General features: G+C 55.9%; 1 protein-coding gene across 1 annotated transcript in view; it reads left to right on the forward strand.

The window, feature by feature from the left end:
- LOC133359753 (dynein axonemal heavy chain 1-like) overlaps positions 1-26162 on the forward strand; it is an 88261-nt gene that overhangs the window by 8555 nt on the left and 53544 nt on the right. The window contains exons 5-19 of the mRNA XM_061578273.1: positions 645-801; positions 1564-1696; positions 2134-2238; positions 2656-2992; positions 6189-6358; positions 8839-9089; positions 11592-12049; positions 12581-12731; positions 13885-14078; positions 14190-14415; positions 15622-15741; positions 16564-16646; positions 20151-20295; positions 21440-21595; positions 25337-25535. Of these exons, the coding sequence (XP_061434257.1) occupies positions 645-801; positions 1564-1696; positions 2134-2238; positions 2656-2992; positions 6189-6358; positions 8839-9089; positions 11592-12049; positions 12581-12731; positions 13885-14078; positions 14190-14415; positions 15622-15741; positions 16564-16646; positions 20151-20295; positions 21440-21595; positions 25337-25535 (2885 nt within the window). The remainder of the gene's footprint in view (positions 1-644; positions 802-1563; positions 1697-2133; positions 2239-2655; positions 2993-6188; positions 6359-8838; positions 9090-11591; positions 12050-12580; positions 12732-13884; positions 14079-14189; positions 14416-15621; positions 15742-16563; positions 16647-20150; positions 20296-21439; positions 21596-25336; positions 25536-26162) is intronic.

Below are 26162 nucleotides of genomic sequence, written 5' to 3' on the forward strand. Positions count from 1 at the left end.
CGCATGCCCAATCACCACATGCCTAAACAGCTTTCGTTCGACCGGATAGAGGGGGCTAAACGGACATGGCACACGCTAGAGAAGAGATAGAGTGATGTGGTACATGATGATGTGGAGCTGAGTGGACTTGCCGGTGACTGGTACCAGCGGTGTCCTCTGTGGAGGAGGCTCGTGAAGGACGCTACTGGGCAGTTGGAGGCAGTCACCCTCCAACAACAACGGGGGGCGGAGGAGCGACGCTCACAACAACGAGTGGAGCGCCGGGCGGCTAAAACAAAGCAAGTTGGCACAGTAGGGGGCACAGGTGGTGCATCGGCCAGTCATCTTAGTCAGTCGACCCATGGCACCTGGGTCTGCCCCGTGGCCTCCTGCCAGCGGGCGTTTGATACTTCATGTGGCCTCAATGTGCACATGGCCTGGCACAAGCGTCGTGGTGACGTCACCGCTACTTAGTGGCGAATGGCGGTTGTTGTTGTTGTTGACCGTGGGCGTAGAGGTGATGATGGTAGTTGTGATGGTCATGATGATGATAGTGATGATGGTAATGATGGTAGTGGTGATGATCGTGGTTATGGTGACGATGGTGATAGTGATGAGGATGGTCGTTGTGGTGATGATGATGGTGATGCTGCTGTGTCCTACAGGAGGCGTAGAGAGTTCCAGTCCCAGCGGCTGGAGACTCTGCTGAGTGAGGTTGGCGTGGAGGCGACGACGCCGCTGCTCCCCGTGGCACCCCGTGCGGTGTACAGAGCTATGAGGGGGGCAGGGAGCGGCGGATACCCCCCATTCCTGCCGCTCGAGGTGACCGGGAGACACAGAGAGACACGGAGAGACACAGAGAGACACAGACAGAGACACACACAGAGAGACACAGAGAGAGACACACACAGACAGAGAGACACACACATGCAGAGACACAGAGAGACAGAGACACACACACAGAGAGACACATACGCAGAGACACAGAGAGACACAGACAGAGACACGCACACAGAGAGACACATACGCAGAGACACAGGGAGAGACAGAGAGAGACACACAGACACACATACACGCAGAGACAGAGAGATACACACAGAGACACAGACACACACACACACACGCAGAGACACAGACACACACACACAGAGACACACACAGAGACACAGAGAGAGAAACACACAGAGACACAGCCACACACAGAAACACACACACAGCCACAGAGGGAGAGACACACACAGAGACACAGACATACACAGACATTCTGTGTGGAGATGTTTGACGATGAGAAGGGTGAGTGGGTGGGTGAGTGGGTGGGTGAGTGGGTGAGTGAGTAGGTGGGTGAGTGTGTGGGTGAGTGGGTGAGTGAGTGGGTGAGTGGATGGGTGAGTGGGTGAGTGGATGTGTGGGTGAGTGGGTGGTTGAGTGAGTGGGTGGGGAGGTGAGTGGGTGGGGGAATGAGTGGGTGGGGGAGTGAGTGGGTGGGGGAGTGAGTAGGTGAGTGTGTGAGTGTAACAGCACTTGCCCCGACAGTCTGTTGAGGCTACACTGGGGATCTTTGCCTATGCCTGTATGTCTCTGCAGGTGTTTGACGATGAGGAGAGTGAATGTCGAACTCCGGAGGAGTGGCTCTCCCTGGGCCTGGATTTGGAATCCGGACTCCGCAAGCCGGTTCCGGCCCGGGCTTTCCTCCCATTGGACGAGAAGAGAAAATCCGGTGAGGATGGACACAGACAGACAGAAAGACACAACAACAACAACCGTCATTCGCCGCTAAGTGGCGGTGACGTCACCACGACGCTTGTGCCAGGCCATGTGCACCTTGATGCCACGTGAAGTGTCGAACGACCGCTGGCAGGAGGTCACAGGGCAGACCCAGGTGCCACGGGTCGACTGACTGAGATGACTGGCTGATGCACCACCTGTGCCCCCTACTGTGCCAACTTGCTGTGGTTTAGCTACCCGGCGCTCCGCTCGTTGTTGTGAGCGTCGCTCCTCTGCCCTCCGTTGTCTTGGCTGTCCGTGGGGGTGCTGGACTATGATACATCACTGTCTCTTACCTTGTCTCTGTCTCACTCTTACCGTGTCTCTCTCACCGTGTCTCTCTCGCACCGTGTCTCTCTCTCACCGTGTCTCTCTGCCTGTGTCTTGTAGCGATGTCTTGGCTGTCCGTGGGGGTGCTGGACTACGACCACTCTACGCGGCTCTACCTGGTGCAGCGTGCCGATGCCAGCGGCCGTGTCCGCTTGGCCCTCAAGGGTGAGCCAATCCAGCGGCCCTCGATCCATCACTTGATCGATCGATTGATAATATAATCAATGAATCACTGTTTCATATCACAGCACCCTTCACTCGCTCACCCACTCACTCACCCACACACCCGCCCACCCACCTACTCAACCACCCACTCACCCACACACCCACTCACTCACTCATCCACTCACTCACCCACACACCCACACACCCACTCACTCACCCACACACCCACCCACCCACCTACTCAACCACCCACTCACCCACTCACTCACTCATCCACTCACTCACCCACACACCCACTCACCCACTCACTCACCCACACACTCACCCACTCACTCACCCACTCACCCACCCACTCACTCACCCAGTCACTCACTGACCCACCCACTCCCCGACTCACCCACCCACCCCCTCCCCCAGGTGCCCCCCCCTCCCACCGTGCCTGGTTGCCCCGCGTGTTGGTGGCGTTCCACGCTGAGGACCCTCGCCGCTTTGCCGCTCGTGTCGCACGTGCCGCGTCGGCGCGCCGGGACGCTGAGGCGGCGCTGCTCCACTCCCTCGCGCTCGACTGCGTGCCACCACCACCACCCTCGCCACCACCATCGGCACCACCACCATCCTCGCCACCACCATCCTTGCCACCACCACTCCGCACGGCCGCTGGACTGGGGGTCGCGGCGGAGGGCGGTGGCGGCGGCGGCGGGGAGATGCGAGCGCGCGTGACGGCACGCGTGGGAGCACTCATGGGCAGAGCCGGGTGAGACGGAGAGGGACAAGGGGAGAGACACGGAGAGATACGGAGAGTCACGAGAGAGACACGGAGAGAGAGACACGGAGAGAGAGACACGGAGAGACACGGAGAGACACGGAGAGAGAGATACGGAGAGAGAGACACGGAGAGAGAGACACGGACAGACACGGAGAGTCACGGAGAGAGAGACACGGAGGGAGAGATGGAGAGAGACACGGGGAGAGACACGGAGAGAGAGACACGGAGAGATGGAGAGAGACATGGGGAGAGAGACACGGACAGACACGGAGAGACACGGAGAGTCACGGAGAGAGAGAGACACGGAGAGATGGAGAAAGACATGGGGAGAGACACGGAGAGTCACAGAGAGAGACACGGAGAGACACGGAGAGTCAAGGAGAGAGAGACACGGAGAGAGAGACACGGACAGACACGGAGAGAGAGACACGGAGACATGGGGAGAGACACAGAGAGTCACGGAGAGAGAGACACAGAGAGATGGAGAGAGACATGGGGAGAGACATGGAGAGTCACGGAGAGAAAGACACGGAGAGAGACACGGAGTGATGGAGAGAGACACGGAGAGTCACGTAGAGAGAGACACGGAGAGAGAGACATGGAGAGATGGAGAGAGACATGGGGAGAGACACAGACAGAGAGACACGGAGAGTCACAGATAGAGACACGGAGAAAGAGAGACATGGAGAGTCATTGAGAGAGACACGGAGAGAGAGAGAGAGACATGGAGTGTCTTTATGAGTATGTGAGTGTCTGTGTAAGTGACTGTATGAGTGAGTGTATGAGTGAGATATGAGTGAGTGTGTGAGTGCATGTATGAGTGTCTGTGCGAGTGACTGTATGTATGAGTTAGTGTATGTGTGAGTGTTGTATGAGTGACTATGTGTGATTGAGTGTATGAGTGAGTGAGTGTATGAGTGAGTGTGTAAGTATGAGTGAGTGTATAAGTGAGTGAGTGTATGAGTGAGTGTGTATGAGTGAGTGTATGAGTGAGTGAGTGTATGAGTGAGTGAGTTGGTGCCGGATGGTAAAGCTGTGATGAGTAGTGCCATGGGGGGAGGGCCAATTTTGATAGACCATTCCTCTCGTGGCATTTGTAGCCACCACAGCGGCCAAAGGGGGCTCTGGATGGGTGCAAGGGGCTGGTAACACCTCCACCTTCAAATAAATTAACGCTATCCACGAAAAGAATATCTCCTGGCCAAACCCCATTTGGCGGAGCCAGGACACTGAATCCTTACCCTCGGGGTTCCTCCAGAAACAGCAAAAAGCCACCATGGGTAGCCACGTGGAATGTTCAAACGCTCATGGCGGAGGAGAGGCTGCCGCTCCTCTGTCGGGAACTGGACCGGTACCGCTTGGATCTCTGTGGTATTCAGAAGGTCCGGTTGACTGGTTCTGGCTCCTGCCACCATGAGGGGTGGACAGTCCTCCACTCGGGGCAGGAGACTGCCAAACAACAGGGTGTGGCTCTTCTTCTGAACAAAGAATGAAGGGGGCGTGGGAGCGTGGCGGTGAGGTGTGGGAAGCTGTAAGCCCCAGGCTACTTTGGGCTCGCCTTCCCATCAACCGGAGGCGAGGAGTGCTGGTCGTGGTTACTTATTCCCCCACCGAAGACGAACATCCATGGAGGGATGCAGGCAAAGTCGATGAGTTGGGTGACATTAATGCCCGAGTTGGTCATGATGCTGGTACCTGGGCTGGAGTGATTGGAAGGCATGGGCCAGATCAGCTCAATAACAACGGTATGAGGTTGCTAGACTGTTATACAGCCCATGGACTTGTAATTATCAGCACGCTGTTCTGGCATCGCCGCATCCACACAACATCATGGATGCATGCCAGGTCCAAGCAAGAACATCTACTGGACTATATATTGATGGAACAGCAGATGCGGGCCCATGTTCTTGACACCAGAACCTACCGTGGAGCTGATTTTCCCACTGACCATCGACTTGTCATCTGTAAGATGCACCTGCCATTCTTCCACTCCGCTGGTGGGTGTACACCCAGGACCCTATTCAAACCCATAGTGGCCCAGTTTCAGCTCGCTGATGGAAGTTGCATGCGAGAATTTCATCATCGTTTGCAGCTGATTTCCAAGGGAAATGGGTGAGGTTTAGGACTGTGGCTCATGTAGACCTCCCCAGAGACCCTGGCTAATAAAGGAGGTGTTTAGGCTGGCTGAAAAAAAGCGATAGGTCCACTCTCATCGTCTACAGCATCCCACATCAGAGAATGAGGAGGCTTACCGCAGCCTTCGCTTGGAAGTTCGGAGAGCTGTGAGGTGCTGCAAGGATGGGTGGTGGTCGCGGGTTGCTGAGGAGATGGTAATAGGTGCAGTGCTACACCTATTACCATCATTAGGAGAAAGAACGGTGATCAAATCTCCGACCCCCAGGAACAGGTTTGCAGATTTTCTGATCATTTCTGTGAGGTCCTGGAAAACATCATGGGGCAAAGTGGGGATGACCCTGCTGAGGCTGCGGTGCCTCTGTTGAGAAAGTACTGTTGAGGGAGCGTGGCGTTTGTGCACAGACTGCCTACATGACATCATAATAACAGTCTGAACCACTGGATGGGTTCCGCAGGATTGGAAGGATGCCCTGGTGGTCCCCCTCTTTAACAAGGGGGAACGCACAGACTGTAACAACTACAGGGGCATATCACTCCTCAGTGTGCCCGGAAAGGTCCTGGTAATAATTATTCAACATCGCCTTGCCAGGCACGCTGAGGAGAGGCTTGCCGAGCCCCAATGTGGTTTCAGGAAAGGGCGGTCCTGCACAGATGCCATATTTTGTGTCTGTCTGCTACAGCAGAGGTGTAGGGAATTCCAAAAAGACCTACATCTCTGCTTTATTCACCTGGTCAATGCCTATAATTTCATCAGTATGAGTGAGTGTATGAGTGAGTGTGTGGCTGTGTTGTTGCTGCTTCAGACTGGAGGGGTGTGTGTATGAGTGTGTGAGTGAGTGTATGAGTGAGTGTATGAGTGAGTGTGTGAGTGTGTGTATAAGTGAGTGAGTGAGTGTATGAGTGAGTGTGTGTATAAGTGAGTGTATGAGTGTATGAGTGTATGAGTGTGTGTATAAGTGAGTGTGTGAGTGAGTGTCTGTATGAGTGAGTGTATAAGTGAGTGTATGAGTGAGTGTATAAGTGTGTGGCTGTGTTGTTGTTGCTTCAGGCTGGAGGGGTGTGTGGAGCGTCTCTGGCTGGAGGTCTCCGTTCAGCACGCCGGGGCGCTGATCCGCCTCCAGTTCCACCACCTGGTGGCCTCCTCGCCGCAGCGCTACCCCTTCGTCTGCACGCCAACGGCGCCGCCACGACCAGTGGCACCGCTCGCTCACGCAGCAGGTGAGGGGCCGGGTGGGAGAGTGGGTGGGTGGGTGAGTGGGTTGGTGGGTGGGTGGGTGGGTGAGTGAGTGGGTGGGTGGGTAGGTCGGTGGGTGGGTGGGTGGGTGAGTGAGTGGGTGGGTGGGTGAGTGGGTGGTTGGGTGGGTGAGTGAGTGGGTGGGTGAGTGGGTGAGTGGGTGGGTGGGTGAGTGAGTGAGTGAGTTGGTGGGTGGGTGGGTGGGTGAGTGGGTGGGTGGGTGGGTGGATGGGTGAGTGAGTGAGTGAGTGGGTGAGTGGGTGGGTGGGTGAGTGGGTGGGTGATTGACTGGGTCAGTGAGTGGGTGAGTGGGTGGGTGAGTGGGTGGGTGGGTGAGTGGGTGGGTGGGTGAGTGGGTGGGTGGCCTCCTCGCCTCAGCGCTACCCCTTCGTCTGCACACCGGCGCCGCCAGCACCAGTGGCACCGCTTGCTCACGCGGCAGGTGAGGGGCCGGGTGGGAGAGTGGGTGATTGACTGGGTCAGTGGGTGGGTGTGTGGGTGGGTGGGTGGGTGAGTGGGTGGGTGAGTGGGTGAGTGGGTGGGTGGGTGGGTGAGTGGGTGGGTGGGTGGGTGAGTGGGTGGGTGAGTGGGTGGGTGAGTAGGTGGGTGGGTGGGTGAGTGGGTGAGTGGGTTAGTGGGTGAGTGGGTGGGTGGGTGAGTGGGTGGGTGAGTGGGTGGGTGAGTGGGTGAGTGGGTGGGTGGGTGAGTGGGTGGGTGGTGGGTGAGTGGGTGGGTGAGTGGGTGGGTGAGTAGGTGGGTGGGTGGGTGAGTGGGTGAGTGGGTTAGTGGGTGGGTGGGTGGGTGGGTGAGTGGGTGGGTGGGTGGGTGTGTGGGTGGGTGGGTGGGTGTGTGAGTGGGTGAGTGGGTGGGTGATTGACTGCGTCAGTGAGTGGGTGTGTGGGTGGGTGAGTGGATGAGTGGGTGGGTGGGTGAGTGGGTGGGTGAGTGGGTGATCGACTAGGTCAGTGGGTGGGTGAGTGGGTGGGTGAGTGGGTGAGTGGGTGGGTGGGTGAGTGGGTGAGTGGGTGGGTGGGTGAGTGGGTGATTGACTGGGTCAGTGGGTGGGTGAGTGGGTGGGTGATTGACTGGGTCAGTGGGTGGGTGTGTGGGTGGGTGAGTGGGTGGGTGAGTGGGTGGGTGAGTGGGTGGGTGATTGACTGGGTCAGTGGGTGGGTGAGTGGGTGGGTGGGTGAGTGAATGGGTCAGTGAGTCGGTGTGTGGGTGGGTGAGTGGGTGGGTGGGTAGGTGGGTGAGTGAGTGAGTGGGTGGGTGAGTTTTGAGTGGGTGGGTGGGTGAGTGGGCGGGTGGGTGAGTGAGCGGACGGGTGGGTGGGTGAGTGGGTGGGTGAGTGGATGGGTGGGTGAGTGAGTGGGTGAGTGGCTGGGTGAGTGGGTGGGTGAGGGGGTGAGTGAGTGACAAGGTAAGTGGATGGATGTGTTTGTCTCTCTCTATTTATGTCTGTGTCTCTCAGTGTCTCTGTGTGTCTCTGTCTCTATGTATCTGTCTGTGTCTCCGTGTATCTGACCCACCCACTCACTCACTTCCACTTTCTTTCTCTGTGTCTCTCTACTTATCTGTATATCTGTAGGACTCATACAAGGGTTGTCTTTCTCTCCTCTTTATTTGCCTCTTAGAGTCCACCTTCGCCGCGCCACCGCTCCGCGTCTCGGCACGGCCTCGCTCCGCTCCACGTCTCTCTGCTGCACCACCGCTCCGCGTCTCTCCGTACCCTCACTCCGCTCCGCGTCTCTCCGTGCCCTCTACCTCACTATCGCTACGCTTGTCGTCTCTACGGTTTCTCCTACTCTGCATCCTTCCGATGGATGGCTACTCTGGTTACTCACTGCGTTCTCGCTACCACTGTCTCTCCGTGCTTTACTCTACTAACACTGTCTCTCTACACCTTACTCTACTATCACTTGCTCTGCAACTCTCCAGGCACCGTTACTGCAGCTCCATCCACGACGCCGACTCGTACAGGACCCCCTTCTCTCCATTGCGCTCTGGCTTATATCCCCACACCAATTAAACTCCCTAATTATCTCTACCCCCCGCTTATCGCTCGCCCCCTGGCCCCCCCCCCCCCCCCCCCCCGTGTCACGTGGCCTTATTTTCGCTGCCGGAGCGACGCCAGCTAATGCCCAATTACCTTTCCAGCCAATCACTGGCCTGTGTCCGCCCGGCTACCCTGACACCTGTTTCAACCCTTAACGACCCACTTCGCCTAAAGTCACAACAACAACCATTACCTCACATCACCCCACTGTACTGTGCTTGCTTGCATAGCAACATAGGCGGGGGATGCGTGGCGCGCTATACTCAAGCCCTACATATCTATATATCTCTCTGTATCTCTCTCTACCTCTCTACCTATCTCTATATATCTCTCTGTATCTCTCTCTCTCCCTGTATCTCTCTATGTATCTCTCTGTATCTCTCTCTACCTCCCTCTCTCTCCGTGCAGGCCGAGTGCGTGACCTGCCCCCGTTCCCCTTTGCGGAGCGTCTGGCCGCCTTCCGTTTCCGCTCGCTGCTCACGCACGAGGAGGCTCTGCGGGCTCTGTGCTGCGCCAGCGTCGAGTGTGGACGCCTCTCCACCTCCTCCACCTCCTCCACCTCGTCCACCTCGTCCATGTGCCTCTTCCACATCAGCGCGGGCGGCAAGCCACAGCGGCTGGCCGACTTCCAGCAGATGCACGCGCAGACGCAGGCGCAGGTTTGTGTGTGTGTAAGTGTGTGTGAGTGTGTGTGTAAGTGTGTGTGTGTGAGTGTGTGTAAGTGTGTGTGCGTGTGTGTAAGTGTGTTTGTATAAGTGTGTGTGTAAGTGTGTGAGTGTGTGTGTAAGTGTGTGTGTGTGTGAGTGTGTTTGTATCAGTGTGTGTGTGTAAGTGTGTGTGTGTAAGTGTTTCCAACCACTCACTGGTTGGAAACATTTAGGCTGGCCTGCCTACGATACATCCTGGATTTAACCAGGCTGGATTGTGTGAGGAGCTCACAAATCCTTGAAAGATCTGGGCAAAGTCCCATCGGTGAGCTCCTCCGGCAGGCAAGGCTGCGTTGGCTGGGTCATGCAGCCCGCGTGCTGAGTCACCGCATGCCTAAACAGCTTTTGTTCGGCCGGATCAAGGGGGCTAAACGGGCGCGGCACGGGCTAGAGAAGAGATGGGCTGATGTGGTACAAGAGGATTTGGAGCTGAGAGGACTTGCCGATGACTGGTACCAGCGGTGTCAAGATCGGCCTCTGTGGAGGAGGCTCGTGAAGAACGCTACTGGGCAGTTGGAGGCAGTCGCCCTTCAGCAGCAACGGAGGGCAGAGGAGCGACGCTCACAACAACGAGCGGAGCGCCGGGCAGTTGAAACACAACAATTTGGCACAGTAGGGGGCACAGGTGGTGCATCAGCCAGTCATCTCAGTCAGTCTACCCATGAAACCTTCAGGGTTTGCCCCGTGACCTCCTGCCAGAGTGCGTTCGACACTTCACGTGGCCTCAATGTGCACATTGCCTGGCACAAGCGTCGTGGTGACGTCACCGCCACTTAGTGGCGAATGGCGGTTGTTGATGTTGTGGATGTGTGTCTGTGTGTGTGTAAGTGTGTGTGTTCCTCCTCCCCACTCCTCATCCACACTCCCCCTCCCCGCCCACTCCCCATCAGGGTCGGGGTCAAACCCACGACCTCCTGCGTAGCAGGCGTTAGGGATCGACCTCACGACTTACTGTATACCAGGCGAGGTCGTTAACATTTCCTAGCCCATGCAATTATACAGCAGGCGTGGTCAGGGTAAGGCTCAAATCCACGACCTCCTGCACACCGGCCGAGGGAATTAACATCTCCTCGCCACTGTGAATACACAACAGGCATCAGGGTTGGGATCGAGCCCACAACCTCCTGTATCCGAGCCCACAACCTCCTGTATCCACGGGAAGAAAGAGATGCAGACTCTGAATATACAACAGGAGGCGTCAGAGTCGGCATCGAACCCATGACCTCCTGCATACCAGGCGAAGGAATTAACATCTCTTAGCCACCGTTATGATGATGATGAGAAAGAGAGGTGCAGACTCCAAATCTACATCAACAGGCGTCATCAGGGTTGGGATGTAGCCCACGACCTCCTGTAGACCAGGCGAGGGAGTAAACATCTCCGAGCCACCGTGATGACGATGAGAAAAAGAGACGCAGACTCCAAATATACGGCCATAGCCATCGTCAGGGTCGGGATCGAATCCATGACCTCCTGTACACTGGGCAAGGGAGTTAACATCTCCGAGCCACCGTGATGACGATGAGAAAAAGAGACGCAGACTCCAAATATACGGCCATTGCCATCGTCAGGGTCGGGATCGAATCCACGACCTCCTGCACACCGGGCGAGGGAGTCAACATCTCCCCACTCATCTAACCCACGACCTCCTGCATACCAAGCGAGGTAGTCAACATCTCCCCACTGATCGAATCCACGACCTCCTGTAGACCAGGCGAGGGAGTCAACATCTCCTAGCCACCGTGATGACGATGAGAAAGAGAGACGCAGACTCCAAATATACAGCCATTGCCATCGTCAGGGTCGGGATCAAATCCACGACCTCCTGCACACCAGGCGAGGGAGTCAACATCTCCTAGCCACTGTGAATACATAACAGGCATCGTCAGGGTCGGGATCGAATCCACGACCTCCTGTGTACCAGGCGACGGAGTCAACATCTCCTAGCCACCGTGATGACGATGAGAAAGAGAGACGCAGACTCCAAATATACAGGCATAGCCATCGTCAGGGTCGGGATCGAACCCACGACCTCCTGCACACCGGGCGAGGGAGTCAACATCTCCTAGCCACTGTGAATACATAACAGGCATCAGGGTCGGGATCGAATTCACAACCTCCTGTAGACCAGGCGACAGAGTTAACATCTCCTAACCACCGTGATGACGATGAGAAAGAGAGACGCAGACTCCAAATATACGACCATTGCCATCGTCAGGGTCGGGATCGAACCCACGACCTCCTGCACACCAAGCGAGGTAGTCAACATCTCCCCACTGATCGAATCCACGACCTCCTGTAGACCAGGCGAGGGAGTCAACATCTCCTAGCCACCGTGATGACGATGAGAAAGAGAGACGCAGCCATTGCCATCGTCAGGGTCGGGATCGAATCCACGACCTCCTGCACACCGGGTGAGGGAGTCAACATCTCCCTCCCCCCTCTCCTCCGCAGGTGCAGCTCTTCCTGTGCGACTCGTGGCTGCCGTCTCTGGCTCAGGCTCTGCGCGGCGCCCTACTGGGCGCTGGCGGCAGCGCTGGCGGCGGCGCTAGCGCCACGCTGGACCCCGGCGAGCGCCGCTGGGACTCGTACCGCCGCTCCAAGCTGCGCCGTCTGCTGGAAGCGGTGCGCCTGCGCATGCAGTCTGCGCTGCGGCGCCTGGCGCTCGACTCTGTCGGCGCCTTCGCGAAGACGGTGCACGACGCTTGCCAGGGGGTCGGCGGTGGTGGTGGCGGTGGTGGTGGTGGTAGTGCTAGCGGGGCTGTCGGTGTTACCAACGCTACGGTTGACAACGCTGCCGGCACTAGCGACGCTACCAATGCTACCGGTACCGATGTTGCCGACGTTGCCGATGTGGGAGAGGAGCCGGGCGCGTTGGTGTGGGGTCCGGATCTCATCAACAGCCCCTACAAGTGAGGCGGTCTCCCTGCCTGCCTGCCTGCCTCCACCATCACCACCAGCATCATCACCACCACCATCACCACCATCATCACTACCATCACCACCATCACCACCACCACCAGCACCATCACCACCACCACCATCATCTCCACCACCATCACCACCACCATCACCACCACCATCACCACCACCAGCACCACCATCATCACCATCACCACCATCACCACCACCACCATCACCACCACCACCATCACCACCAGTGTGTGTGTGTGCGTCAGACCTAGGTGGAGCCCTCTGTTCGTGGTGTAGTACTATAGTAGTAGTAGTGTATAGTGTAGCGTAGCAGTGTGTGTGTGCATCAGACCTAGGAGAGGCCCTCTGTTCGTGGTGTAGTACTATAGTAGTAGTAGTAGTGTATAGTGTAGCATAGCAGTGTGTGTGTGTGTGTCAGACCTAGGAGAGGCCCTCTGTTCGTGGTGTAGTACTATAGTAGTAGTAGTAGTGTATAGTGTAGCATAGCAGTGTGTGTGTGTGTGTGTCAGGCCTAGGAGAGGCCCTCTGTTCGTGGTGGACTTGGTCATGGACTCTACTGACGTCCACTTCACCACTCCGCTGGAGCTCTTTGAGCCGACCATTGTGGAGTTGTTTGACAGCGGCATCCGCGCCACGCACAGCGTGCCCCAGCTGGAGAAGGTGTGTCCCTGTGTGTCCCTGTGTGTGTCTGTGGGTGTGTGTGTCTGTGTGTATGTCTGTGTGTGTCTGTGTGTGTGTGTCTGTGAGTGTGTTGTGTGTGTTGTGTGTGTCTGTGTGTGTGTCTGTGTGTGTCTGTGTGTGTGTCTGTGTGTGTGTGTCTGTGTGTGTGTTGTGTCTGTCTGTGTGTGTGTGTGTTTCTGTCTGTTTGGGTGTGTCTGTGTGTGTGTGGCTGTCTGTCTGTGTGTGTGTCTGTGTCTCTGTGTCTGTGTGTCTGTGTGTGTGTGTCTAAATGTGTGTGTGTGTGTCTGTTGGTGTAGGTGTGTGTGTCTGTGTGTGTGTCTCTGTGTCTGTGTGGGTGTGTCTGTGTGTCTGTGTGGGTGTGTTTGTGTCTGTCTGTGTGTGTGTGTGTCTAAATGTGTGTGTTTGTGTCTGTCTGTGTATGTGTGTCTCTCTGTCTGTCTGGGTGTGTCTGTGTGTGTGTGTGGCTGTCTGTCTGTCTGGGTGTGTGTATATGTGTGTCTGTCTGTATGTGTGTGTCTGTGTGTGTCTCACCGTGTGTCTCTGTGTGTGTCTCACCGTGCGTCTGTGTGTGTGTCTCATCGTGTCTGTGTGTGTCTCTGTATGTGAGTCTGTGTGTGTCTCACCGTGTGTCTGTGTGTGTGTCTCACCTTGTGTCTGTGTGTGTGTCTCTGTGTGTGAGTCTGTGTGTGTCTCTCTGTGTGTCTCTGGTTGTCTCTGTGTGTGTTTATCGCACCGTGTCTGTGTGTGTGTGTCTGTGTATGTCTATCTCACCGTGTCTGTGTGTGTGTGTGTGAGTCTGTGTGTGTCTGTCTCACCGTGTCTGTGTCTGTGTCTCTGTGTGTGAGTCTGTCTGTGTCTCACCGTGTGTGTCTGTGTGTCTGAGTCTGTGTGTGTGTCTACCCAGCTGGTGCTCCATGACATGTTCTTCAGCGGCACCCCGCTGCTGGAGTCTGTGGGTCTCTGGTTGTCTCTGTGTGTGTCTCATCGTGTCTGTGTGTGTGAGTCTGTGTGTGTGTCTGTGTGTCTCTCTGTGCGTGTCTGTCTCACCGTGTCTGTGTGTGTCTCTCTGTGTGTGAGTCTGTGTGTGTCTCACCGTGTGTCTGTGTCTCTCTGTCTCTCTATGTCTACCCAGCTGGTGCTCCAGGACATGTTCTTTAGCGGCACCCCGTTGCTGGAGTCTGTGGGTCTGCACGAACCGGCCGTGGAGGAGCTGCGCTTGGCGCTGGCCGCGTGCGTCCGCAGGGCGCTGGTGCCGGCACGAGCCTACGCAGACGCCCTGCGGCCACTCCTCGCCCTGCACAACGCCGACCCGGAGCAGCACGCCAGGTAGACGGTGTCCTTCACGTGCAACCCCCCCCCCGCCCGTGTCCCACGCATGTCCCACGCATGACCAACGCATGTCCCACCCCCCGTGTCCACCCCCCCCCACCCCCGCAGGGAGCACGTGACGGAGGCGAGCACCGTGGAGTCGGTGCGCGCGGAGCTCCGTCGCCTGCGCGCGGAGCTCCGCCGTGTGGAGGCGTCGCTGCCCCCGGCGATTGTGATCGGGCCGCTGTGGGTGGGCGTGGAGGAGCTGCGGCGCCAGCTGGTGCGCCGGTGCCAGGCGCTGTCTACCGCTACGCTGGGCGCGCTGGCGCGCACGCTCAGAAGCCAGGCGGACGCGGTACGCTCATGCGGAGAGAGACACGGAGAGAGAGAGACACGGAGAGAGAGACACGGAGAGAGAGAGACACGGAGAGAGACATGGAGAGAGGGAGATACGGAGAGAGGGAGACACGGAGAGAGAGAGAGAGAGAGACAAGGAGAGAGAGAGAGACACGGAGAGAGGGAGACACGGAGAGAGGGAGACACGGAGAGAGGGAAACACGGAGAGAGGGAGACACGGAGAGAGAGAGACACGGAGAGAGAGACACGGAGAGAGAGACACGGAGAGAGGGAGACACGGAGAGAGGGAGACACGCAGAGAGGGAGACACGGAGAGGAGACACGGAGAGAGCGAGACACGGAGAGAGAGACGGAGAGAGACACGGAGAGAGAGAGACACGGAGAGAGGGAGACACGGAGAGAGACACGGAGATAGACACGGAGAGAGACACGGAGAGAGTACTACATATCAGTAAACAGCGTGACGTGAGCAAACCAAACAATAGAAATGCATTGAAAAAAGGAGCTAGAATAAGTCTGCATTATAGAGCAGCAGTACGCACACTTAAGTTAACAAGCAGGCTACAGTCTAGTTTATAGACTGGCAGTACGCTGACTCAATGACCTAAGCATTGCTACAGTCGACATAATAAGCTGGCAATATGGTCAGCAGCTTAATAAGCAGGATACAGTCGACATGAAAGGCTGGCAGTACACTGAGCGAGGTAAAGAAGCAGGCGACAGAGTATAGACTGGCATACACTCACCCTGGCCAATTGCAATGTTTGCGGTGTAGGTAATGGACTGCCAGTGCACCGACTTTCATTCATAAGCAGGCAACAGGCCACACGACAGACCAGCTCCATAAAAAAGCACACGTGAATATTTTCATATTTTGCAACTTAATTTAGAAATGTTAGTTGTCTACACACAAACATTAATACTTGAATATTTCCAAGCTTATTTTTATAATAATAGATTGCTATGTACGTGAGTTTAGCGAAAGAAGCAATAACTTAGTACTTAACATTGCCGTGGTGAGGCCTAGTCCCGTGCAGAGCCCCCGGTCTCGCCTAGATTGGCCAGCCAACCGAGGTGGCACCTTGGCAGGCTGGGAGCTGGGCCACTATCCCCCCCCCCCACCATCTCCCACCATCTAGATTAGAAGTTTTCGTGACTGCAGGGATCCATACTCTTTCGATAAAGTGGTGTTGCCACTCCGCAGGCTTGCGAGGAGTTCCAGTCCATCGACCGCAAGGTCCACGAGCGGCCGAGCAGCCTCGAGGAGCTGGCGGAGCAGCGCGAGTGGATGCAGGGGGTGCCCCTCCTACTCAAGGATGTCTACGTGAGGGAGGGGGGGAGGGGGGGGGGGAGGGGGGAGGGGGGGGGAGGGAGGGAGGGGGCAGGGAGGGGGAAGGGAGGGGGGGATGCAGGGGGTGCCACTCCTACTCAAGGACGTCTACGTGAGGGAGAGGGGGGGGGGTTCAAGCCCCGGGTCTGGCTGGGTCCCTCCATAATGGCCTCACTCCCTTTCATCCACTACCTCCCCCCTCCCCACCGCCCTCCCTCCTCATCCCCTCCACCCCCTCTCCTCCTCCCTTCCTCCCTGCCCACCCCTCCTCCCTCGACTCTCTCCCCATACCAGAGGTCGCAACCGGGTACCCGATACCTGTACCCTACCCGATACCCGGCTACCCGTACCTGGCTGGGTACGGGTAGGCCGTGAGTCACTGGTGAGTCACCGTTTGTCACTCATTTCCCAACGTCTTGTCTCTTCTCACAATTCAAGTTCCTAGAATCAGCCCACCCGCGCCTGCAACATGGCTTCATCCCAGAGGTCGCAATCGGGTACCCGTACCCTACCCGATACCCGGCCGGGTACGGGTAGCCGGGTAGGATACGGGTACGGCCGGGTACGGTTACCCGTTTGCGACCCTGGTGCGGCTGGGTACGGGTAAGGAATCAAAACCCGTTTGCGACCTCTGCCCCATACCCTTCCGCTCCCCTACCTCCCAGAAATAATCTTCTCACTACCTCCCCCCCCTTCACCCCCCCCCCCCCTTCACCCCCCCCCTTCACCCCCCTCCCTCGTCACCCCCCCCCTTCACCCCCCTCCCTTCACCCCCTCTCCCCTTCACTCCCTCTCCCCTTCACCCCCCCATCCCAGGACCGCGTTGTCACGACGACGCCGGCCTATGATCTGCTGGAGGAGTTTGGCTACAGCCTCTCCAGTGAGGACTTCAGCGCCAGGTGAACGACTCCTCCTGCCTCTGTGTGTGTCTATCTGTGTGTGTGTTTATTTGTGTGTGTGTGTGTGTATCTGTGTGTGTGTTTCTATCTGTGTGTGTCTATCTGTATGTGTGTGTGTCTATCTGTGTGTGTGTCTATCTGTGTGTGTCTATCTGTGTGTGTGTGTCTCTCTGTGTGTGTGTCTATCTGTGTGTGTCTATCTGTGTGTGTGTGTCTATCTGTGTGTGTCTATCTGTGTGTGTGTGTGTGTATCTATCTGTGTGTGTCTATCTGTGTGTGTGTCTATCTGTGTGTGTGTGTGTGTCTATCTGTGTGTGTGTCTATCTGTGTGTGTGTCTATCTGTGTGTGTGTCTATCTGTGTGTGTCTATCTGTGTGTGTGTGTGTCTATCTGTGTGTGTCTATCTGTGTGTGTGTCTATCTGTATGTGTGTGTGTCTATCTGTGTGTGTGTGTGTCTATCTGTGTGTGTGTGTCTATCTGTGTGTGTGTGTCTATCTGTGTGTGTGTCTATCTGTGTGTGTCTATCTCCTGTGTGTGTGTCTATCCCCTGTGTGTATCTATCTCCTGTGTATGTGTCTCTGTATGTGTGTCAATCTTCTGTGTGTGTCTATCTCTGTGTGTGTCTATCTGTGTGTGTCTATCTGTGTGTGTGTGTGTGTCTATCTGTGTGTGTGTGTCTATCTGTGTGTGTGTCTATCTGTATGTGTGTGTGTCTATCTGTGTGTGTGTGTCTATCTGTGTGTGTGTGTGTCTATCTGTGTGTGTGTCTATCTGTGTGTGTGTCTATCTGTGTGTGTCTATCTCCTGTGTGTGTGTCTATCCCCTGTGTGTATCTATCTCCTGTGTATGTGTCTCTGTATGTGTGTCAATCTTCTGTGTGTGTCTATCTCTGTGTGTGTCTATCTGTGTGTGTCTATCTGTGTGTGTGTGTCTATCTGTGTGTGTGTGTGTCTATCTGTGTGTGTGTCTATCTGTATGTGTGTGTGTCTATCTGTGTGTGTGTGTGTCTATCTGTGTGTGTGTGTCTATCTGTGTGTGTGTGTCTATCTGTGTGTGTGTCTATCTGTGTGTGTCTATCTCCTGTGTGTGTGTCTATCCCCTGTGTGTATCTATCTCCTGTGTATGTGTCTCTGTATGTGTGTCAATCTTCTGTGTGTGTCTATCTCCTGTGTGTGTGTGTCTATTTCCTCAGTGTGTCTATCTCTCTAGCTAAGCTTGTGCCGGAGACCCCGGGGGGACAGGCGTCAATGACGTCTCTTGGCCAAACCCCATTTGGCGGAGCCAGGAGACTGAATCCTTACCCATCGGGGCTCCTCCAGATACAGCAAAAAGCCACTGCGGGTGGCCACGTGGAATGTTTGAACACTCACTGCGGAGGAGAGGCTGCCACTCCTCTGTCGGGAGCTGGACTGGTACCGCCTGGATCTCCGCGGCACTCAGGAGGTCCGGTGGACCGGCTCTGGCTCCTGCCACCATGAGTGTTGGACAGTCCTCTACTCGGGGAAGGAGACTGCCAAACAACAGGGAGTGGCTCTTCTTCTGAATAAAAGAATGAAAGGGGCGTGGGAGCGTGGCGGTGAGGTGTGGGAAGCTCTAAGCCCCAGGCTACTGTGTGCTCACCTTCCCATCAACCGGAGGCGAGGAATTGTGGTGATGATGGTTGCTTTACTCGCCCACCGAAGATGAACATCAGTGGAGGGATGCAGGCAAGGCCAATGATTCAGATTATGATGAGTCAGATTGCTTCCTCCTGTCACAGGTGCTATCTAAAGTAGCCCTTCGGGATAGAGTCATCTTGTTGGGTGACCTTAATGCCCGAGTAGGTCATGATGCTGGTACCTGGGCTGGAGTGATTGGAAGGCATGGGTCAGATCAGCTCAATAACAATGGTAGGAGGCTGCTAGATTGTTGTGCAGCCCATAGGCTTGTAATTACCAACACGCAGTTCTGGCATCGGCGCATCCACACAACATCATGGATGCATGCCGGGTCCAAGCAAGAACATCTGCTGGACTACATAGTGACGGAACAGCGGATGCGAGCCCATGTCCTTGACACCAGAACCTACCGTGGAGCTGATCTGCCCTCTGACCATCGGCTTGTGACCTGCAAGATGCGCCTGCCATTCTTCCACTCCGGTGGTGGGTGTACACCCAGGACCCCATTCAAAGTGACAGTGGCCTTGTCTCAGCTAGCTGATGAAAGTTGCAAGTGAGAATTTCATCATTGCTTGCAGCTGGGGTTGGCATCGTCCCCCCCCTCCCCCTGATGCTGAGGAGAAATGAGTGAGGGTTAGGACTGTGGCTCATGCAGCTGCAATGGTTGCTTTGGGTACACGGTCCAAACCTGTTCAGACACCCTGGCTGACAGAGGAGGTGTTCAGGATGGTTGAGAAAAAGCGACAGGCCCACTCTAATCGTCTACAGCATCCCACATCAGAGAATGAGGACGCTTAATGCAGCCTTTGCTCGGAGGTTCGGAGAGCCTTGAGATGTTGCAAGGATGGGTGGTGGTCGCGGGTTGCTGAGGAGATGGAATCTGCCTCAGTAGCTCGCGATCATGAATCACTATTTAACTCCATCAAAAAGTAACCTACAGCGCCACACCTATTACCATCATTAGGGGAGAAAACGGTGATCCAATCTCCGACCCCCAGGAACAGGTTTGCAGATTTGCTGAGTATTTCTGTGAGGTACTGGGGGAGGGGAAATCCCTCAGCCAGGAAAACATCGTGGCACAAAGTGGGGATAACCCTGCTGAGGCTGCGGTGCCTCAAATATTGGAAGAGGAAGTCACCCCCTGTGAGTGGCTGGCTGAGGTGCCATCTGTTGAGGAAGTACTGATGGCGATCCAGTGTCTGAGACCAGGAAAGGCACCGGGCAGAGGTGATCTCCCAAGCGAAATGCTGAGGGAGGGTGGCGTTTGTGCACAGACTGCCCAACATGACATCATAACAACAGTCTGGACCACTGGTCTGGTAGGATGCCCTGGTGGTCCCCCTCTTTAAGAAGGGGGACCGCACAGACTGTATCAACTACAGGGGCATCATTCTCCTCAGTGTGCTGGGAAAGGTCCTGGAAAGGATTATTCAACATCGCCTTGCCAGGCACGCTGAGGAGAGGTTTGCAGAGCCCAAATGTGGTTTCAGGCCAGGGCGGACCTGCACAGATGCCATATTTTCTGTCTGTTTACAACACCAGAGGTGTAGGGGATTCTAACAGGACATGCATCTCTGCTTTATTGACCTGGTCAAGGCCTATGATACCATCAGTAGGCCTGGGCTCTGGGTTGTTCTTCGTGCTTTCGGAGTCCCTGACCCTCTGCTCACCATCATTAAGGACCTTCATGATGGTGAGCCAACCCGGGTAAAGCTACGTGGCCGGGAGTCAGAGCCATTCCCTGTACACCTTGGGGTGCGACAGGGATGTCCTCTGGCTCACACATTATTTAACATCTATTTTGACCATGCGTGCCCGTGCGTGTGCCTGTGTGCGCGCCTGTAGGTGGAGCGCGCTGGGCTGGCCGCTGCGAGCGACGCGCCGGCTTCAGGAGGTGCAGCAGAAGCAGCAGGTGGAGGAGGAGGAGCGCTTCCGGGCGGTGCAGCAGCACGACCTCAACGCCTTCCACGAGCGCCACGACTCCCTGCAGGCACCGACACACACAGAGACACACACAGAGACACACACACACAGAGACAGACGCCCACTGGCAGGAGGTCACGGGGCAGACCCAGATGCCACAGGTCGACTGACTGAGATGAGTGGCTGATGCACCACCTGTGCCCCCTACTGTGCCAACTTGCTGTGCTTTAGCCACCCGGCGCTCCGCTCGTTGTTGTGAGCGTCGCTCCTCCGCCCTCCGTTGTTGTTGGAGGGCGACTGCCTCCAACTGCCCAGTAGCGTCCTTCACGAGCCTCCTCCACTGAGGCCGATCTTGACACCGCTGGTACCGGTCATCGGCAAGTCCACTCAGCTCCAAATCCTCCTGTACCACATCACTCCATCTCTTCTCTAGCTCGTGCCGCGCCCGTTTAGCCCCCTCTATCCGGCCGAACAAAAGCTGTTTAGGCATGCGGTGGCTGGGCATGCGGGCTACATGACCAGCCAACGCAGCCTTGCCTGCCGGAGGATCTCACTGATGAGACTTTGCCCAGATCTTTCAAGGATTTGTGAGCTCCTCACACAATCCAGCCTGGTTAAACCCAGGATGGATAGTGGGCAGGGCAGCCTAAATGTTTCCAACTGGCGAAGATGCTCCATTAGGGGGGTCCACGTTTCGCAAGCGTAGAGAAGGGAGGGAATGACCGTGGCCGAGAAGACCTGAAGCTTCGTGTGGAGCGACAGACCAGGTAGCTTCCACACAGCGTTACGCAACCGATGAAAAGATATTGCCGCTCGACTGATTCGGAGTGAGACCTCTGCTGATAAACTGGAGCCGGTCATAAGCACACTGCCCAGGTATGGGAAACTCTCCACTCTCACCACAACTGCCCCATCACCGATTGGGAGTTGTGGGGGTGGAGTGTCCGATGGTACAAAATACCCAGGCAGGTTCTTAGTTTTGGTGGGGCTGATGGTAAGGCCCCACCTCTTAGTGGCACGCTCCAGTCTCAGCAGCAGCGTCTCCAACTCCTCTTCTGAATGAGCAGCTATTACCAAATCATCGGCATACATAACGTGGTTGACCAATAGGGAGCCATCCCTTGATCGCACCCGACACACAGACACACACAGACACGCACACCATGGGGTTGTCTGTCTGTACCGCCCATACACCGTTGTGGTTTCCATAGATGGCGGTGGCCGGCTTCAGCGCCCACACCGAGGCTTCGCGTGCGCACGAGACGGCCAACGAGGCGCGCCGCCTGGCCAAGCAGCTGCGGGAGTGTCAGCAGCTGGCGCAGCTCTACAACAGCCGCCAGCGCCTGCTGGGACAGCCACTCACCAACGTGAGACTCGCACACACGCAGACTCACACACACATAGACACACATAGACTCACACACGCGGAGAGACACACACACAGACATAGATAGAGACACACACACACACATAGAGACACACACACACACATAGACACACACACACATAGACTCACACACACAGACACATAGACTCACACACACACATAGACTCACACACACACACATAGACTCACACACACACACACAGCTCTACAACAGCCGCCAGCGCCTGCTGGGACAGCCACTCACCAACGTGAGACTCGCACACTCAGACTCACACATAGAGACACACACACACATATAGACTCACACACACACATAGACACACTCGTAGCACACACACACATAGACTCACACACACACACACATAGACTCACACTCACACACGTAGCACACACACACATAGACTCACACACAGAGAGCCATAGACTCACACACACACATAGACTCACACACACACATAGACTCACACACACACACATAGACTCACACACACACACATAGACTTACACACACACATAGACTCACACACACACACATAGACTCACACACTCAGAGAGCCGTAGACTCACACACTCAGAGAGCCGTAGATTCACCACACAGACAACCGTAGATTTACCACACAGAGAGCCATAGATTTACCACACAGAGAGCCATAGATTCACCACACACAGAGCCGTAGATTCACCACACAGAGAGCCATAGATTCACCACACACAGAGCCGTAGATTCACCACACAGAGAGCCGTAGATTCACCACACAGACAGCCATAGATTCACCACACAGAGAGCCATAGATTCACCACACAGAGACTGTAGATTCACCACACAGAGAGCCGTAGATTCACCACACAGAGAGCCATAGATTCACCACACAGAGAGCCATAGATTCACCACACAGAGAGCCATAGCTTTGCCACACAGAGAGCCATAGATTCACCACACACAGAGCCGTAGATTCACCACACAGACAGCCATAGATTCACCACATAGAGACTGTAGATTCACCACACAGAGAGCCATAGATTCACCACACAAAGAGCCGTAGATTCACCACACAGAGAGCCATAGATTCACCACACAGAGAGCCATAGAGTCACCACACAGAGAGCCATAGATTCACCACACAGAGACCCACAGACTCACCACACAGAGACCCACAGACTCACCACACAGAGACCCACAGACTCACACAGAGACCCATAAACTCACCACACAGAGACCCACAGACTCACCACACAGAGACCCACAGACTCACCACACAGAGACCCACAGACTCACCACACAGAGACCCACAGACTCACACAGAGACCCATAAACTCACCACACAGAGACCCTCAGACTCACCACACAGAGACCCACAGACTCACCACACAGAGACACACAGACTCACCACACAGAGACCCACAGACTCACCACACAGAGACCCACAGACTCACCACACAGACACCCACAGATTCACACAGAGAGCCACAGACTCACCACACAGAGACCCACAGACTCACCACACAGAGACCCACGAACTCCCCACACAGAGACCCACAGACTCACCAAACAGAGACCCACAGACTCACACATAGACCCACAGACTCACCACACAGAGACCCACAGACTCACACAGAGACCCACAGACTCACCACACAGAGACCCACAAACTCACACAGAGACCCACAGACTCACCACACAGACACCCACAGACTCACACAGAGACCCACAGACTCACCACACAGACTCACCACACAGAGGCCCACAAACTCACCACACAGAGGCCCACAAACTCACCACACAGACTCACCACACAGACTCACCACACAGACTCACCACACAGACACCCACAGACTCACCACACAGAGAGCCATAGATTCACCACACAGAGAGCCATAGATTCACCACACAGAGAGCCATAGCTTTGCCACACAGAGAGCCATAGATTCACCACACACAGAGCCGTAGATTCACCACACAGACAGCCATAGATTCACCACACACAGAGACTGTAGATTCACCACACAGAGAGCCATAGATTCACCACACACAGAGCCGTAGATTCACCACACAGAGAGCCATAGATTCACCACACACAGAGACTGTAGATTCACCACACAGAGAGCCATAGATTCACCACACAGAGAGCCGTAGATTCACCACACAGAGAGCCATAGATTCACCACACAGAGAGCCATAGAGTCACCACACAGATAGCCATAGATTCACCACACAGAGACCCACAGACTCACCACACAGAGACCCACAGACTCACCACACAGAGACCCACAGACTCACACAGAGACCCATAAACTCACCACACAGAGACCCACAGACTCACCACACAGAGACCCACAGACTCACCACACAGAGACCCACAGACTCACCACACAGAGACCCACAGACTCACACAGAGACCCATAAACTCACCACACAGAGACCCACAGACTCACCACACAGAGACCCACAGACTCATCACACAGAGACCCACAGACTCACACAGAGACCCATAAACTCACCACACAGAGACCCACAGACTCACCACACAGAGACCCACAGACTCACCACACAGAGACCCACAGACTCACCACACAGAGACCCACAGACTCACCAGACAAAGACCCACAGACTCACCACACAGAGACCCACAGACTCACCACACAGAGACACACAGACTCACCACACAGAGACCCACAGACTCACCACACAGAGACCCACAGACTCACCACACAGACACCCACAGATTCACACAGAGACCCACAGACTCACCACACAGAGACCCACGAACTCCCCACACAGAGACCCACAGACTCACCAAACAGAGACCCACAGACTCACACAGAGACCCACAGACTCACCACACAGAGACCCACAGACTCACACAGAGACCCACAGACTTACCACACAGAGACCCACAGACTCACCACACAGAGACCCACAGACTCACACAGAGACCCACAGACTCACCACACAGACACCCACAGACTCACACAGAGACCCACAGACTCGCCACACAGACTCACCACACAGACACCCACAGACTCACCACACAGAGACCCACAGACTCACCACACAGACTCACCACACAGACTCACCACACAGACTCACCACACAGACTCATCACATAGAGACCCACAGACTCACCACACAGAGACCCACAGACTCACCAAACAGAGACCCACAGACTCACACAGAGACCCACAGACTCACCACACAGAGACCCACAGACTCACACAGAGACCCACAGACTCACCACACAGAGACCCACAGACTCACCACACAGAGACCCACAGACTCACACAGAGACCCACAGACTCACCACACAGACACCCACAGACTCACACAGAGACCCACAGACTCACCACACAGACTCACCACACAGACACCCACAGACTCACCACACAGAGACCCACAGACTCACCACACAGACTCACCACACAGACTCACCACACAGACTCATCACATAGAGACCCACAGACTCACCACACAGAGACCCACAGACTCACCACACTGAGACCCACAAACTCACCACACAGAGACCCAAATACTCACCACACAGAGACCCACAGACTCACCACACAGAGACCCACAGACTCACCACACAGAGACCCACAGACTCACCACACAGAGACCCACATACTCACCACACAGAGACCCACAGACTCACCACACAGAGACCCACAGACTCACCACACAGAGACCCACAGACTCACCACACACCCCTCACTCCCCACCCCGCAGTACGACAAGCTGGGCACGGCGGCGCGCGAGTTCCAGCCCCTGTGCGACCTGTGGTCGACCGTGTCGAGCTGGCAGCGCTGGCGCCAGGCCTGGCTGCACGACCCGCTGGCGTCGGTCGACGGCGAGCAGATGGAGCGCAGCGTCGCTGAGGCCCACCGCACCATCCTCAAGTGCGCCAAGGCCCTGCGCGACGTGCCAGGTGCGGTGCACAACAACCGCCGTGGGGCAGGGAGAGAGACTCAGGTAGGGGCAGGGAGTGAGACTCAGGGGCAGGGAGAGAGACTCAGGTAGGGGCAGGGAGAGAGACTCAGGTAGGGGCAGGGAGAGAGACTCAGGCAGGGGCAGGGAGAGAGACTCAGGCAGGGAGAGAGACTCAGGTAGGGAGAGAGACTCAGGCAGGGAGAGAGACTCAGGGGCAGGGAGAGAGACTCAGGGGCAGGGAGAGAGACTCAGGGGCAGGGAGAGAAACTCAGGGGCAGGGAGAGAGACTCAGGGGCAGGGAGAGACACGGGTAGGGAGAGAGACTCAGGCAGGGAGAGAGACTCAGGGGCAGGGAGAGACACTCAGGCAGGGAGAGAGACTCAGGCAGGGAGTGAGACTCAGGGGCAGGGAGAGAGACTCAGGGGCAGGGAGAGAGAATCAGGGGCAGGGAGAGAGACTCAGGTAGGGAGAGAGACTCAGGGGCAGGGAGAGAGACTCAGGGGCAGGGAGAGACACTCAGGTAGGGAGAGAGACTCAGGCAGGGAGAGAGACTCAGGCAGGGAGTGAGACTCAGGGGCAGGGAGAGAGACTCAGGGGCAGGGAGAGAGACTCAGGTAGGAAGAGA

The sequence above is a fragment of the Lethenteron reissneri genome, chromosome 66 (genome assembly GCF_015708825.2).
Source record: "Lethenteron reissneri isolate LAM-NWPU_2019-01 chromosome 66, ASM1570882v1, whole genome shotgun sequence".
NCBI classification, from domain to species: domain Eukaryota; kingdom Metazoa; phylum Chordata; class Hyperoartia; order Petromyzontiformes; family Petromyzontidae; genus Lethenteron; species Lethenteron reissneri.